General features: G+C 63.3%; 1 protein-coding gene across 1 annotated transcript; it reads right to left on the bottom strand.

Moving 5' to 3' along the window:
- Nucleotides 1–12,223: 12,223 nt before the first annotated feature.
- LOC309416282 (uncharacterized protein) lies at nt 12,224–13,066 on the bottom strand. Its single transcript, XM_082015852.1, has 2 exons — nt 12,734–13,066; nt 12,224–12,581 (listed from the first exon to the last, which is right to left on the bottom strand). Exons 1-2 carry the CDS (start codon nt 12,889–12,891, stop codon nt 12,236–12,238), a joined length of 504 nt encoding a protein of 167 aa, XP_081871978.1. The 5' UTR covers nt 12,892–13,066; the 3' UTR covers nt 12,224–12,235.
- Nucleotides 13,067–13,503: the final 437 nt, after the last annotated feature.

Here is a 13,503-nt window from a genome sequence, read left to right as displayed (position 1 = left end):
GCGCAGGATATGGCCGTGACTGGGTCACACCCCACAGTCCTGCCTGGCAGACGAGGCTCCTGTGCTGGAGCCTCCGTGGAGCTGCTGGGAGCAAGACGTTTGTCCCAGAGCTGGTTGGAAGGGCTGGGATTTCTTCATCGGGGTCTGGGCTGTGCCCCGTCAAACCCCTGCTGGCACAAATGTCCCTGTACTTGTCGGGTCCTCACCTTCTGCGCTGCCCGGTCGACTGTACGTCGAACATCCTCAGGGAGAAATCCCATGAGTCCTACTTTCTTGACCCGTTGCTGATAAAGGTCGTTGGCAAAAAACTGCAGAAGAGAACAGACGAGGAGCGGATGAGGAGAGTGTGGCAGGGACTGCCTGTCGGGAAGCCGGAGGGAGCCCCGGAGGAACTCACCAGGCAAAACTTATGGGCACAGAGCCCTCGCTTCTCCACTTTGCGCCCGCAGATATCCGGGTCAGCCTCAGCCCGGCGACACAGCACGCATGCTGGAGGGGAGAAAGCAAATGCCACCGGGAATGAGCACCTCTGCGGGGCCGGGGGAAGCGTCACACAGGGATCGCCCCCGAGGGCCTGCTCTGTCCCTGCCTAGCCGGCTGACGCGCAGGGCGGGAGGCCTTGCAGAGGAGGGGGTCATTGCAGGCACGGGTGTCCCAGCAGGTGCCCACTGCCCAGCCTGGGCCTCGCTTGCTGAGGAAAGGAGGGGCCCTTGGCCCGGGGCGCTGGGGAGCTCCTGCCTCCCTGGCCGCCGCTCTCGGCCCCACGCTGACCAGCCTGACAGCCCCTCTGCCGGGCTGTGGGAGGGACACTTTGCTCTCACCCTGCTCCATCGAGTCGGGGGCCTTCTCCATCCTGCCTGACATGGTGCACGGCAACGGTGAGCGCTTGGAGAGTGCCCGTCCACCCTGTGCCAGGGTGTCTCCTCCAAATGCTCCTCTGCTGACTCTGGGGGAGAAGCGGGATGCAGGGGAGCTTGCAGCACAGGCCCAGAGCCCCGAGGTGCGGGGCCCCCCTCCTCCCTCGGTAGCCCCGCGCAAGCCCCGTCCCTCCCCTGCCCTCTCCTCACCTCGCCAGGTCGCACTGACGCACGGCCGGAGCCCAGCGCTCCCTTTTGTGGGCTTGGCCCCGCGGGTCACAGTGGCCTCTGTGACAGCAGCGCCGGGGGCCTGCGTGCGCCCCGGGGACGGGCAGGGACGCCGACGCCCTCGCCCTCCTGCCGCCTGCTCTGGCACGGCCCCCGCCTCACAGGGGTGGCTGTGAAGTGCCGAGGCGGGGTCCGAGCCCTCAGCGCCCACGGAAGCGGGGCGGCTGCTCGTGCAGCAAGTGCAGAGGCAAATGCCGGGTGCCCCGGGGCAGCCGTCGAGGGTGGCAGGGGTGGCCAAAAGGTGCCCTCCAGGGCTTTGCCACTCCGGGGCTCCAGCCCCGGCCATGGGACGTCTCTGCTCCTGCCCCCGGCACCGGGAGCACTGCCAGCAGGTTGAGGAAGGCGATAAGTCCTCTCAGCACCGCACCGCTACGGCTGCACCTGCAGCGCTGCCTCCGGTTCTGGGCTCCCCGCTACGGGGGACAGAAGCGACCATTGAGCCTGGCCTGGGCTCATGCATCCCAGCCGCTCAGATGCGGCGGGTGGCCGGGGCACAGCACAGGACCTCAGGACGGCACCTGAATACCGCAGGTGGCCCAACATCTTTCTCCTGAACTCCTTAACGCTTTGGCGATGCGCTGCCTCCAGAACAAAAAGCGGCGGAACCGCAAGCTGGGGAGTCGCGGCAGAAATGGCCTTTTTCCATGGCAATAAACTGCCTTTCTGAGTCTGCGAGAGCCTGTCCTGGGTGGGGTAGGAAACTGCAAGTGGCTGTGGGGCAGCTTTGGAGGCGGTGGGTGGGAGCGTTGGTCTGTTTGAGGGTCAAAGGGCTCTACAGAGGCTGGATCGGTGGGCCGAGGGTGGTCAAGCACTGGAACGGGCTGCCCAGGGACGTGCTTGGGTAACCGTCCCTGGAAGTACTTAAAAGACGTGTAGACGTGGTGCTTAGGGACACGGTTTAGTGGTGGACTTGGCCGTGCTAGGTCAGTGGTTGGACTCGATGATCTTAAGGGTCTCTTCCAACCTAAATGATTCTATGACTCTAATTACCCTTCAATCATTGCTTATTCACCATTTGGTTACCGTTTGCTTTTCATTCGATCGTCAATTAATTACTGTTTGATCATCGCTCAATCATGTATGAAACCCTTTCAGTGAACACCATAACGATGACTTGTCTGAATAAATCACCTGTGACACCAGGACAAAAACCAGACGGGCTCTGAGGCACAACCAGCGCAGGAAGGAAGGAATGCGAAATCCGGTGTTGGGGAATGCAGGTCCGCAATGCAATTCAGGACCAGGAGAGAAACCTGACACCGCGTGTCACCCCTGACGCCCGTCTACAATACTAGCTGGCTGCCACTGCCGAGAGCGACGAGGGGCTTCCCAGGCTGCCTCCTTCTGGAGTGCGGCGATCGATGGCTACAGGCTGTTCAGAAGGGACAGGCGAGGAAGGAAGGGCAGAGGCGTTGCCCTCTGCGTCAAGAACTGGCTGGAGTGTGAAGAGCTGTTTCTGAAGAACAGCTACAAGCAGGTCGAAAGCTTATGGGTGAGAATCAGGGACCGAGGCAGCAAAGGGAACCCTGTGGTTGGTGTCTACTCCAGGCCGCCCGATCGAGGGGAGTCCGTTGATGAAGCCGCCTTACTCCAGCTACAGGAGGCATCGTGCTTATAGGCTGCGGGACTTCAACCCCCCCGAGATCTGCTGGAAAAGTAGCATGGCGAGCCGTAGGCAGTCCAGGAGACTCCTGGAGTGCATGGAGGATAAATTCCTGGCCCAGGTAATAGACAGCCCTACCAGAGGGGATGCGATCCTGGACCTGTTGTTCACCAACGCATGTGAGCTAGCTGGTGGCGTCAAGACTGGAGGCAGCCTGGGCTGCAGTGATCACGCACTGGTGGAGTTCGCAGTCCTGAGGGATATGGGGCAGGCAAAGAGTAAAGTCAGGAGCCTGAATTTTAGGAAAGCAACCTTCCAGCTCTTCAGGGTGTTAGTCAATAGGGCCCCCTGGGAAACTACGCACAGGGACAAGGGAGCAGGACAGAGCTGGCAGATCTTTAAGGTCGCTTTCCATAGAGCGCAAGAGCTGTCGATCCCCAGGCGTAAGAAATCAGGAAAGGAAGGCAAGAGGCCGGCATGGCTGAGTCAAGACCTGCTGGGCAAACTAGAAGGTGAGAAGGAAGGGCACAGGCAGTGGGAGCAGGGACAGGGATCCTGGGACGAGCACAGGGACGCTGCCCGCTTGTGTAGAGATGAGGTCAGGAAGGCCAGGGTGCGGCAGGAGCTGAAGTTGGAAAGGTCGAAAGGTCCTTTGACAGAAAAGGAAGGTCAAAGAAAGCGTACCCCCCATGACGAGCAAGGCTGGCAAACTGGTAACAACGGATGAGGAGAAGGTTTGGGAGTGCCTCGGAGCTCACATCGCAATCCCCCTGCAGAGCACCACCTGTTCTGGCCATGGCTAGAGCTTGCGTCTTCCCCATCACAGCCGTCAAGAAGAGAAGGGCAAAGTGCTGCCCTGAGTCCTCTTTTGGACCCTCCACACCTCCTTCCCTTGCTCATTGCCTCTTTGTTGGCAGAAAAGCCCATCAGGTCGCCCAGGCTCCCCTGCCTTCCTCAGGGAGGACAGCTGCTCCCTACGTTAAGGAATCGGCTTTCACGCTGCATCGAGGCTGACCAGGGAGGCACTTCCTGCGCACACCAGAAGACCACCGGTAGCTTGCCTGAAGAGCAGAGGCTTGTTCAGATCTGTACAGCCACCCCACGGGATTTCCTTCGTGCTCCGCTCACCAGTGTTCTTTGATTCGGCCGTCTAGCTCTCCGCCAGCTGCCACGGAGCTGTTCAGCAGTCCCTCTGCAACCAAAGCTTCCCTCCTGCCTCCACTACAAAGGTACTTGCTGGTCCCCAACAGGAGGGAAATCCTTTCAGGTGGCTGACATTTCCTTCAGGTGGCTGACATTTCCCAGGCTTGTGATTTTGGGGGATGAGCCATGAGGGCCATGCCGGCTAGGTGGGCACAGCCCACATTGCTGGGAGACGGGTGGCAGCGCCGCCTGGGCCGTGCTGTGCCGTGCCAGGCCGCGCTGCCGGGATCAGGGGCAGAGACCCCTGGTCCTGGCGGTGGGTGTGAGCTTCCCCGGGGAAACAGAGCAGGCTGCAGGGCCAGCGGGGCCCGAAGCACACGGCCGTGGCGCTGGGCAGCCGGCCAAGGCCAGCCCGCAAGGAGGGAGGTCTGGGGAAGGTGCTGCTGGCCGCCGGGGAGAGGACAACCCTCTGGGCCCAGCCCCTGGCGCTGCCGAGAGAGAGGGAGAGGAGGGGGAGGAGGAGGAGGAAGGCAAGAACTGACCATGGAATCCCCCAGTGCAGAGATTAACGGCCAACTTTATTGTGCCGCTGGAGGGGGATCAGGGCCAGCACTCGGGGATGGCGCACGGCTGCTCCCGCGGCGGCGTCCGGGCCGACTGTAGGGGTTTTGGGCCCGACGTTGCAAGCGGGAGCGCTCGCGAGTCCGCACGGGCCCGGGGGTGCTGGAGCGGCTGCTGCTCTCCAGCGCTGGGGAGCCACAGGAGGACCCCGATGGCAGCTGGCTGGGGGTGCTGGGGCTGCTCCCGGTCTCTGCTGCTGGGGAGCTGCAGGAGGACCCCAGCGCAGCCTGGCTGGGGGTGCCGCTCTCAGCGCTTGCTGCTGGCGCACAGCTCCTCTCACGATGTCTTCTGGGCCGGCCGTAGGGGTTTTGGGCCCGATGGTGCAAGCGGGAGCGGTTTCTTATGCGGTCAGGCCCAGGGGAGCTGTTGTGGCTGCTGCCCTCAAGCACTTGGGGGCCCTGGGATGGCCCTAATGCCAGGTGGCTACCAGTGCTGCGGCTGCTGGTCTGTGGTGCTGGGGAGCCGCAGGAGGACCCCGATGGTGCCTGGCTGGGGGTGCTGGGGCTGCTGGTCTCTGGAGCTGGGGAGCCGTGGGACGGCCCCAGCGCAGCCTGGCTGGGGGTGCCGCTCTCAGCACTTGCTGCTGGCGCACGGCTCCTCTCACGGTGTCTCCTGGGCCGGCTGTAGGGGGTTTGGGCCCAACGTTGCAAGCGGGAGCGCTCTCGCACCCGCACGGGCCCCGGGGGGACGAAGAGGCTGCTTCCCTGAAGCAGTGGGGAGTCGCAGGAGGAGCCCGATGGTGCCTGGCTGCCAGCGCTGGGGCTGCTGGTCTCCGGTGCCAGGGAGCTGGAGGAAGGCCCTGATGCCGCCTGGCTGGCAGTACTGGGGCTGCTGGTCTCTAATGCCGTGGAGCCGTAGGAAAGCCCCAATCCTGGCTGGCTAGCGTTGCTGGAGCCGGCGAGCTCCGAGCTGGCACTGGAGGCTGGAAGGGGAAGCAGGAAGGTCAAGGCCACGGCCCCCCAGGCCTGGGGCAGGATAGGCCAGAGCGGCGCCTCCAGCCCTCCTGGAGCACAGAGGCTGTGCCAAGCCCACCCTGGGCACCCGCTGCCAGGCCTTGCCTGGCCCCCGGTCCCCACCCAGGGGCACCCGGCTGCTTTGCCACTTACCGGTGCCCAGGCCAGCGCAGCTGTCGCACTCCCAGCTGGCCATGCTGTTGCTCAAGTAGGAGCAGCGCCTGTGGGTGCCCTCGGCAGCGCAGGAGCGGCACAGCAGCAGTTGCCAGGGCCTGGGGAAGCAAACGGGTTCATGGCTGTGAGGACAAAGCGACCGCAGCACGTGACTGTCCGGCAGAGCCCTCGTTCTCAGTCCCTGTGCTTCGAGCCCTTGGCGAGACAGAGATCCCGTGCAGGGTTCTGGGGTGCAGCTTTGGCAACTCACTCCTCTTCGTCTGCCTGCTGCCTGCCTCCTGGACAGAGGCACTCCCTGGCATCGCAGCGCCTGTGCCTCTCATTCAGTGCTGCGTATGCATGGTTGTCCTCCCACGATGGCAGACTGATGGAGAAGGGAAAATTGGTGAGGCCCCGCTGGCCCGGCATAAGAGCAGGGTCTGGCTCTTCCCCCCGGCCCTGTTTCCAACTCCTCCGTGAAGCAGAAGGCCAGACTCACGGGACAGCCGAGGGCCAGGACTGCTGGGGCAGCCCCGGGCACGGCACGGTGCTTATACCATCCTGTCTTGTGAGCCGGGTGGAAGGACACAAACCTGAAGGGGATTTGGATGCCCATGGTGAGCATTTCCGAGAAAAAGAGGTCCTTATCCCTGCAGAGGGGGCACTGGAAACAAGAAATGCCAGCGCACGCAGCCTGTCCCTGCAGGAGAAACATCAGGAGCACAAGTGAGGCCCGGGTGCTGCTGAGCACCTGCCGTGCCCGGGGGTGAGGGAAGGGCTCCTACCTGGATGCAGCCCCTGTGGAACCAGGCGTGTTTGCACGCTGGGCACACCATGGTGCCGTAGGACAGTCTGTCCCCGACAAGGTCCAGGCAGATGAGGCAGGTGGTGTTCTCCTCCGGAGCCGCCTGCACTGCCTGCTCTGGGCGGTGCTCCCAGCAGAAGGACCTGGGGGGAAGAGGAACGCAGTGGGCACGGGGAGAAGCGCTGGTTTCATCCTGTGGTGGCGAGGAGGGGAGAGGAGGTACCTGTACTGAGGAAAGAACTGCGTGACGCATCCACCCTCCACAGAACAGGGGAGATGGAAGCTGCGGCCGCAGCCCATCTCCCAGCAGGTGATGGCGGCCCCGTTCTCGCCACAGACGAAGCAGCGCTGGAAAGAGCAGAGCAGCTCCCATCAGCGGCAGCCTCGGGGCCTCCACAGCCAGCCCCACAGCTCCGGGCAGGGCGCAGGATATGGCCGTGACTGGGTCACACCCCACAGTCCTGCCTGGCAGACGAGGCTCCTGTGCTGGAGCCTCCGTGGAGCTGCTGGGAGCAAGACGTTTGTCCCAGAGCTGGTTGGAAGGGCTGGGATTTCTTCGTCGGGGTCTGGGCTGTGCCCCGTCAAACCCCTGCTGGCACAAATGTCCCTGTACTTGTCAGGTCCTCACCTTCTGCGCTGCCCGGTCGACTGTACGTCGAACATCCTCAGGGAGAAATCCCATGAGTCCTACTTTCTTGACCCGTTGCTGATAAAGGTCGTTGGCAAAAAACTGCAGAAGAGAACAGACGAGGAGCGGATGAGGAGAGTGTGGCAGGGACTGCCTGTCAGGAAGCCGGAGGGAGCCCCGGAGGAACTCACCAGGCAAAACTTATGGGCACAGAGCCCTCGCTTCTCCACTTTGCGCCCGCAGATATCCGGGTCAGCCTCAGCCCGGCGACACAGCACACATGCTGGAGGGGAGAAAGCAAATGCCACCGGGAATGAGCACCTCTGCGGGGCCGGGGGAAGTGTCACACAGGGATCGCCCCCGAGGGCCTGCTCTGTCCCTGCCTAGCCGGCTGACGCGCAGGGCGGGAGGCCTTGCAGAGGAGGGGGTCATTGCAGGCACGGGTGTCCCAGCAGGTGCCCACTGCCCAGCCTGGGCCTCGCTTGCTGAGGAAAGGAGGGGCCCTTGGCCCGGGGCGCTGGGGAGCTCCTGCCTCCCCGGCCGCCGCTCTCAGCCCCACGCTGACCAGCCCGACAGCCCCTCTGCCGGGCTGTGGGAGGGACACTTTGCTCTCACCCTGCTCCATCGAGTCGGGGGCCTTCTCCATCCTGCCTGACATGGTGCACGGCAACGGTGAGCGCTTGGAGAGTGCCCGTCCACCCTGCGCCAGGGTGTCTCCTCCAAATGCTCCTCTGCTGACTCTGGGGGAGAAGCGGGATGCAGGGGAGCTTGCAGCACAGGCCCAGAGCCCCGAGGTGCGGGGCCCCCCTCCTCCCTCGGTAGCCCCGCGCAAGCCCCGTCCCTCCCCTGCCCTCTCCTCACCTCGCCAGGTCGCACTGACGCACGGCCGGAGCCCAGCGCTCCCTTTTGTGGGCTTGGCCCCGCGGGTCACAGTGGCCTCTGTGACAGCAGCGCCGGGGGCCTGCGTGCGCCCCGGGGACGGGCAGGGACGCCGACGCCCTCGCCCTCCTGCCGCCTGCTCTGGCACGGCCCCCGCCTCACAGGGGTGGCTGTGAAGTGCCGAGGCGGGGTCCGAGCCCTCAGCGCCCACGGAAGCGGGGCGGCTGCTCGTGCAGCAAGTGCAGAGGCAAATGCCGGGTGCCCCGGGGCAGCCGTCGAGGGTGGCAGGGGTGGCCAAAAGGTGCCCTCCAGGGCTTTGCCACTCCGGGGCTCCAGCCCCGGCCATGGGACGTCTCTGCTCCTGCCCCCGGCACCGGGAGCACTGCCAGCAGGTTGAGGAAGGCGATAAGTCCTCTCAGCACCGCACCGCTACGGCTGCACCTGCAGCGCTGCCTCCGGTTCTGGGCTCCCCGCTACGGGGGACAGAAGCGACCATTGAGCCTGGCCTGGGCTCACGCATCCCAGCCGCTCAGATGCGGCGGGTGGCCGGGGCACAGCACAGGACCTCAGGACGGCACCTGAATACCGCAGGTGGCCCAACATCTTTCTCCTGAACTCCTTAACGCTTTGGCGATGCGCTGCCTCCAGAACAAAAAGCGGCGGAACCGCAAGCTGGGGAGTCGCGGCAGAAATGGCCTTTTTCCATGGCAATAAACTGCCTTTCTGAGTCTGCGAGAGCCTGTCCTGGGTGGGGTAGGAAACTGCAAGTGGCTGTGGGGCAGCTTTGGAGGCGGTGGGTGGGAGCGTTGGTCTGTTTGAGGGTCAAAGGGCTCTACAGAGGCTGGATCGGTGGGCCGAGGGTGGTCAAGCACTGGAACGGGCTGCCCAGGGACGTGCTTGGGTAACCGTCCCTGGAAGTACTTAAAAGACGTGTAGACGTGGTGCTTAGGGACACGGTTTAGTGGTGGACTTGGCCGTGCTAGGTCAGTGGTTGGACTCGATGATCTTAAGGGTCTCTTCCAACCTAAATGATTCTATGACTCTAATTACCCTTCAATCATTGCTTATTCACCATTTGGTTACCGTTTGCTTTTCATTCGATCGTCAATTAATTACTGTTTGATCATCGCTCAATCATGTATGAAACCCTTTCAGTGAACACCATAACGATGACTTGTCTGAATAAATCACCTGTGACACCAGGACAAAAACCAGACGGGCTCTGAGGCACAACCAGCGCAGGAAGGAAGGAATGCGAAATCCGGTGTTGGGGAATGCAGGTCCGCAATGCAATTCAGGACCAGGAGAGAAACCTGACACCGCGTGTCACCCCTGACGCCCGTCTACAATACTAGCTGGCTGCCACTGCCGAGAGCGACGAGGGGCTTCCCAGGCTGCCTCCTTCTGGAGTGCGGCGATCGATGGCTACAGGCTGTTCAGAAGGGACAGGCGAGGAAGGAAGGGCAGAGGCGTTGCCCTCTGCGTCAAGAACTGGCTGGAGTGTGAAGAGCTGTTTCTGAAGAACAGCTACAAGCAGGTCGAAAGCTTATGGGTGAGAATCAGGGACCGAGGCAGCAAAGGGAACCCTGTGGTTGGTGTCTACTCCAGGCCGCCCGATCGAGGGGAGTCCGTTGATGAAGCCGCCTTACTCCAGCTACAGGAGGCATCGTGCTTATAGGCTGCGGGACTTCAACCCCCCCGAGATCTGCTGGAAAAGTAGCATGGCGAGCCGTAGGCAGTCCAGGAGACTCCTGGAGTGCATGGAGGATAAATTCCTGGCCCAGGTAATAGACAGCCCTACCAGAGGGGATGCGATCCTGGACCTGTTGTTCACCAACGCATGTGAGCTAGCTGGTGGCGTCAAGACTGGAGGCAGCCTGGGCTGCAGTGATCACGCACTGGTGGAGTTCGCAGTCCTGAGGGATATGGGGCAGGCAAAGAGTAAAGTCAGGAGCCTGAATTTTAGGAAAGCAACCTTCCAGCTCTTCAGGGTGTTAGTCAATAGGGCCCCCTGGGAAACTACGCACAGGGACAAGGGAGCAGGACAGAGCTGGCAGATCTTTAAGGTCGCTTTCCATAGAGCGCAAGAGCTGTCGATCCCCAGGCGTAAGAAATCAGGAAAGGAAGGCAAGAGGCCGGCATGGCTGAGTCAAGACCTGCTGGGCAAACTAGAAGGTGAGAAGGAAGGGCACAGGCAGTGGGAGCAGGGACAGGGATCCTGGGACGAGCACAGGGACGCTGCCCGCTTGTGTAGAGATGAGGTCAGGAAGGCCAGGGTGCGGCAGGAGCTGAAGTTGGAAAGGTCGAAAGGTCCTTTGACAGAAAAGGAAGGTCAAAGAAAGCGTACCCCCCATGACGAGCAAGGCTGGCAAACTGGTAACAACGGATGAGGAGAAGGTTTGGGAGTGCCTCGGAGCTCACATCGCAATCCCCCTGCAGAGCACCACCTGTTCTGGCCATGGCTAGAGCTTGCGTCTTCCCCATCACAGCCGTCAAGAAGAGAAGGGCAAAGTGCTGCCCTGAGTCCTCTTTTGGACCCTCCACACCTCCTTCCCTTGCTCATTGCCTCTTTGTTGGCAGAAAAGCCCATCAGGTCGCCCAGGCTCCCCTGCCTTCCTCAGGGAGGACAGCTGCTCCCTACGTTAAGGAATCGGCTTTCACGCTGCATCGAGGCTGACCAGGGAGGCACTTCCTGCGCACACCAGAAGACCACCGGTAGCTTGCCTGAAGAGCAGAGGCTTGTTCAGATCTGTACAGCCACCCCACGGGATTTCCTTCGTGCTCCGCTCACCAGTGTTCTTTGATTCGGCCGTCTAGCTCTCCGCCAGCTGCCACGGAGCTGTTCAGCAGTCCCTCTGCAACCAAAGCTTCCCTCCTGCCTCCACTACAAAGGTACTTGCTGGTCCCCAACAGGAGGGAAATCCTTTCAGGTGGCTGACATTTCCTTCAGGTGGCTGACATTTCCAGGCTTGTGATTTTGGGGGATGAGCCATGAGGGCCATGCCGGCTAGGTGGGCACAGCCCACATTGCTGGGAGACGGGTGGCAGCGCCGCCTGGGCCGTGCTGTGCCGTGCCAGGCCGCGCTGCCGGGATCAGGGGCAGAGACCCCTGGTCCTGGCGGTGGGTGTGAGCTTCCCCGGGGAAACAGAGCAGGCTGCAGGGCCAGCGGGGCCCGAAGCACACGGCCGTGGCGCTGGGCAGCCGGCCAAGGCCAGCCCGCAAGGAGGGAGGTCTGGGGAAGGTGCTGCTGGCCGCCGGGGAGAGGACAACCCTCTGGGCCCAGCCCCTGGCGCTGCCGAGAGAGAGGGAGAGGAGGGGGAGGAGGAGGAGGAAGGCAAGAACTGACCATGGAATCCCCCAGTGCAGAGATTAACGGCCAACTTTATTGTGCCGCTGGAGGGGGATCAGGGCCAGCACTCGGGGATGGCGCACGGCTGCTCCCGCGGCGGCGTCCGGGCCGACTGTAGGGGTTTTGGGCCCGACGTTGCAAGCGGGAGCGCTCGCGAGTCCGCACGGGCCCAGGGGTGCTGGAGCGGCTGCTGCTCTCCAGCGCTGGGGAGCCACAGGAGGACCCCGATGGCAGCTGGCTGGGGGTGCTGGGGCTGCTCCCGGTCTCTGCTGCTGGGGAGCTGCAGGAGGACCCCAGCGCAGCCTGGCTGGGGGTGCCGCTCTCAGCGCTTGCTGCTGGCGCACAGCTCCTCTCACGATGTCTTCTGGGCCGGCCGTAGGGGTTTTGGGCCCGATGGTGCAAGCGGGAGCGGTTTCTTATGCGGTCAGGCCCAGGGGAGCTGTTGTGGCTGCTGCCCTCAAGCACTTGGGAGCCCTGGGATGGCCCTAATGCCAGGTGGCTACCAGTGCTGCGGCTGCTGGTCTGTGGTGCTGGGGAGCCGCAGGAGGACCCCGATGGTGCCTGGCTGGGGGTGCTGGGGCTGCTGGTCTCTGGAGCTGGGGAGCCGTGGGACGGCCCCAGCGCAGCCTGGCTGGGGGTGCCGCTCTCAGCACTTGCTGCTGGCGCACGGCTCCTCTCACGGTGTCTCCTGGGCCGGCTGTAGGGGGTTTGGGCCCAACGTTGCAAGCGGGAGCGCTCTCGCACCCGCACGGGCCCCGGGGGGACGAAGAGGCTGCTTCCCTGAAGCAGTGGGGAGTCGCAGGAGGAGCCCGATGGTGCCTGGCTGCCAGCGCTGGGGCTGCTGGTCTCCGGTGCCAGGGAGCTGGAGGAAGGCCCTGATGCCGCCTGGCTGGCAGTACTGGGGCTGCTGGTCTCTAATGCCGTGGAGCCGTAGGAAAGCCCCAATCCTGGCTGGCTAGCGTTGCTGGAGCCGGCGAGCTCCGAGCTGGCACTGGAGGCTGGAAGGGGAAGCAGGAAGGTCAAGGCCACGGCCCCCCAGGCCTGGGGCAGGATAGGCCAGAGCGGCGCCTCCAGCCCTCCTGGAGCACAGAGGCTGTGCCAAGCCCACCCTGGGCACCCGCTGCCAGGCCTTGCCTGGCCCCCGGTCCCCACCCAGGGGCACCCGGCTGCTTTGCCACTTACCGGTGCCCAGGCCAGCGCAGCTGTCGCACTCCCAGCTGGCCATGCTGTTGCTCAAGTAGGAGCAGCGCCTGTGGGTGCCCTCGGCAGCGCAGGAGCGGCACAGCAGCAGTTGCCAGGGCCTGGGGAAGCAAACGGGTTCATGGCTGTGAGGACAAAGCGACCGCAGCACGTGACTGTCCGGCAGAGCCCTCGTTCTCAGTCCCTGTGCTTCGAGCCCTTGGCGAGACAGAGATCCCGTGCAGGGTCCCGGGGTGCAGCTTTGGCAACTCACCCCTCTTCGTCTGCCTGCTGCCTGCCTCCTGGACAGAGGCACTCCCTGGCATCGCAGCGCCTGTGCCTCTCATTCAGTGCTGCGTATGCATGGTTGTCCTCCCACGATGGCAGACTGATGGAGAAGGGAAAATTGGTGAGGCCCCGCTGGCCCGGCATAAGAGCAGGGTCTGGCTCTTCCCCCCGGCCCTGTTTCCAACTCCTCCGTGAAGCAGAAGGCCAGACTCACGGGACAGCCGAGGGCCAGGACTGCTGGGGCAGCCCCGGGCACGGCACGGTGCTTATACCATCCTGTCTTGTGAGCCGGGTGGAAGGACACAAACCTGAAGGGGATTTGGATGCCCATGGTGAGCATTTCCGAGAAAAGAGGTCCTTATCCTGCAGAGGGGGCACTGGAAACAAGAAATGCCAGCGCACGCAGCCTGTCCCTGCAGGAGAAACATCAGGAGCACAAGTGAGGCCCGGTGCTGCTGAGCACCTGCCGTGCCCGGGGGTGAGGGAAGGGCTCCTACCTGGATGCAGCCCCTGTGGAACCAGGCGTGTTTGCACGCTGGGCACACCATGGTGCCGTAGGACAGTCTGTCCCCGACAAGGTCCAGGCAGATGAGGCAGGTGGTGTTCTCCTCCGGAGCCGCCTGCACTGCCTGCCTGGGCGGTGCTCCCAGCAGAAGGACCTGGGGGGAAGAGGAACGCAGTGGGCACGGGGAGAAGCGCTGGTTTCATCCTGTGGTGGCGAGGAGGGGAGAGGAGGTACCTGTACTGAGGAAAGAA

This window comes from Phaethon aethereus (assembly GCF_964289735.1).
Source record: "Phaethon aethereus genome assembly, contig: HAP1_SCAFFOLD_601, whole genome shotgun sequence".
NCBI lineage: Eukaryota > Metazoa > Chordata > Aves > Phaethontiformes > Phaethontidae > Phaethon > Phaethon aethereus.
The sequence above is the reverse complement of the archived record's forward strand: the minus strand, read 5'-3'. Positions and strand labels throughout refer to the sequence as shown.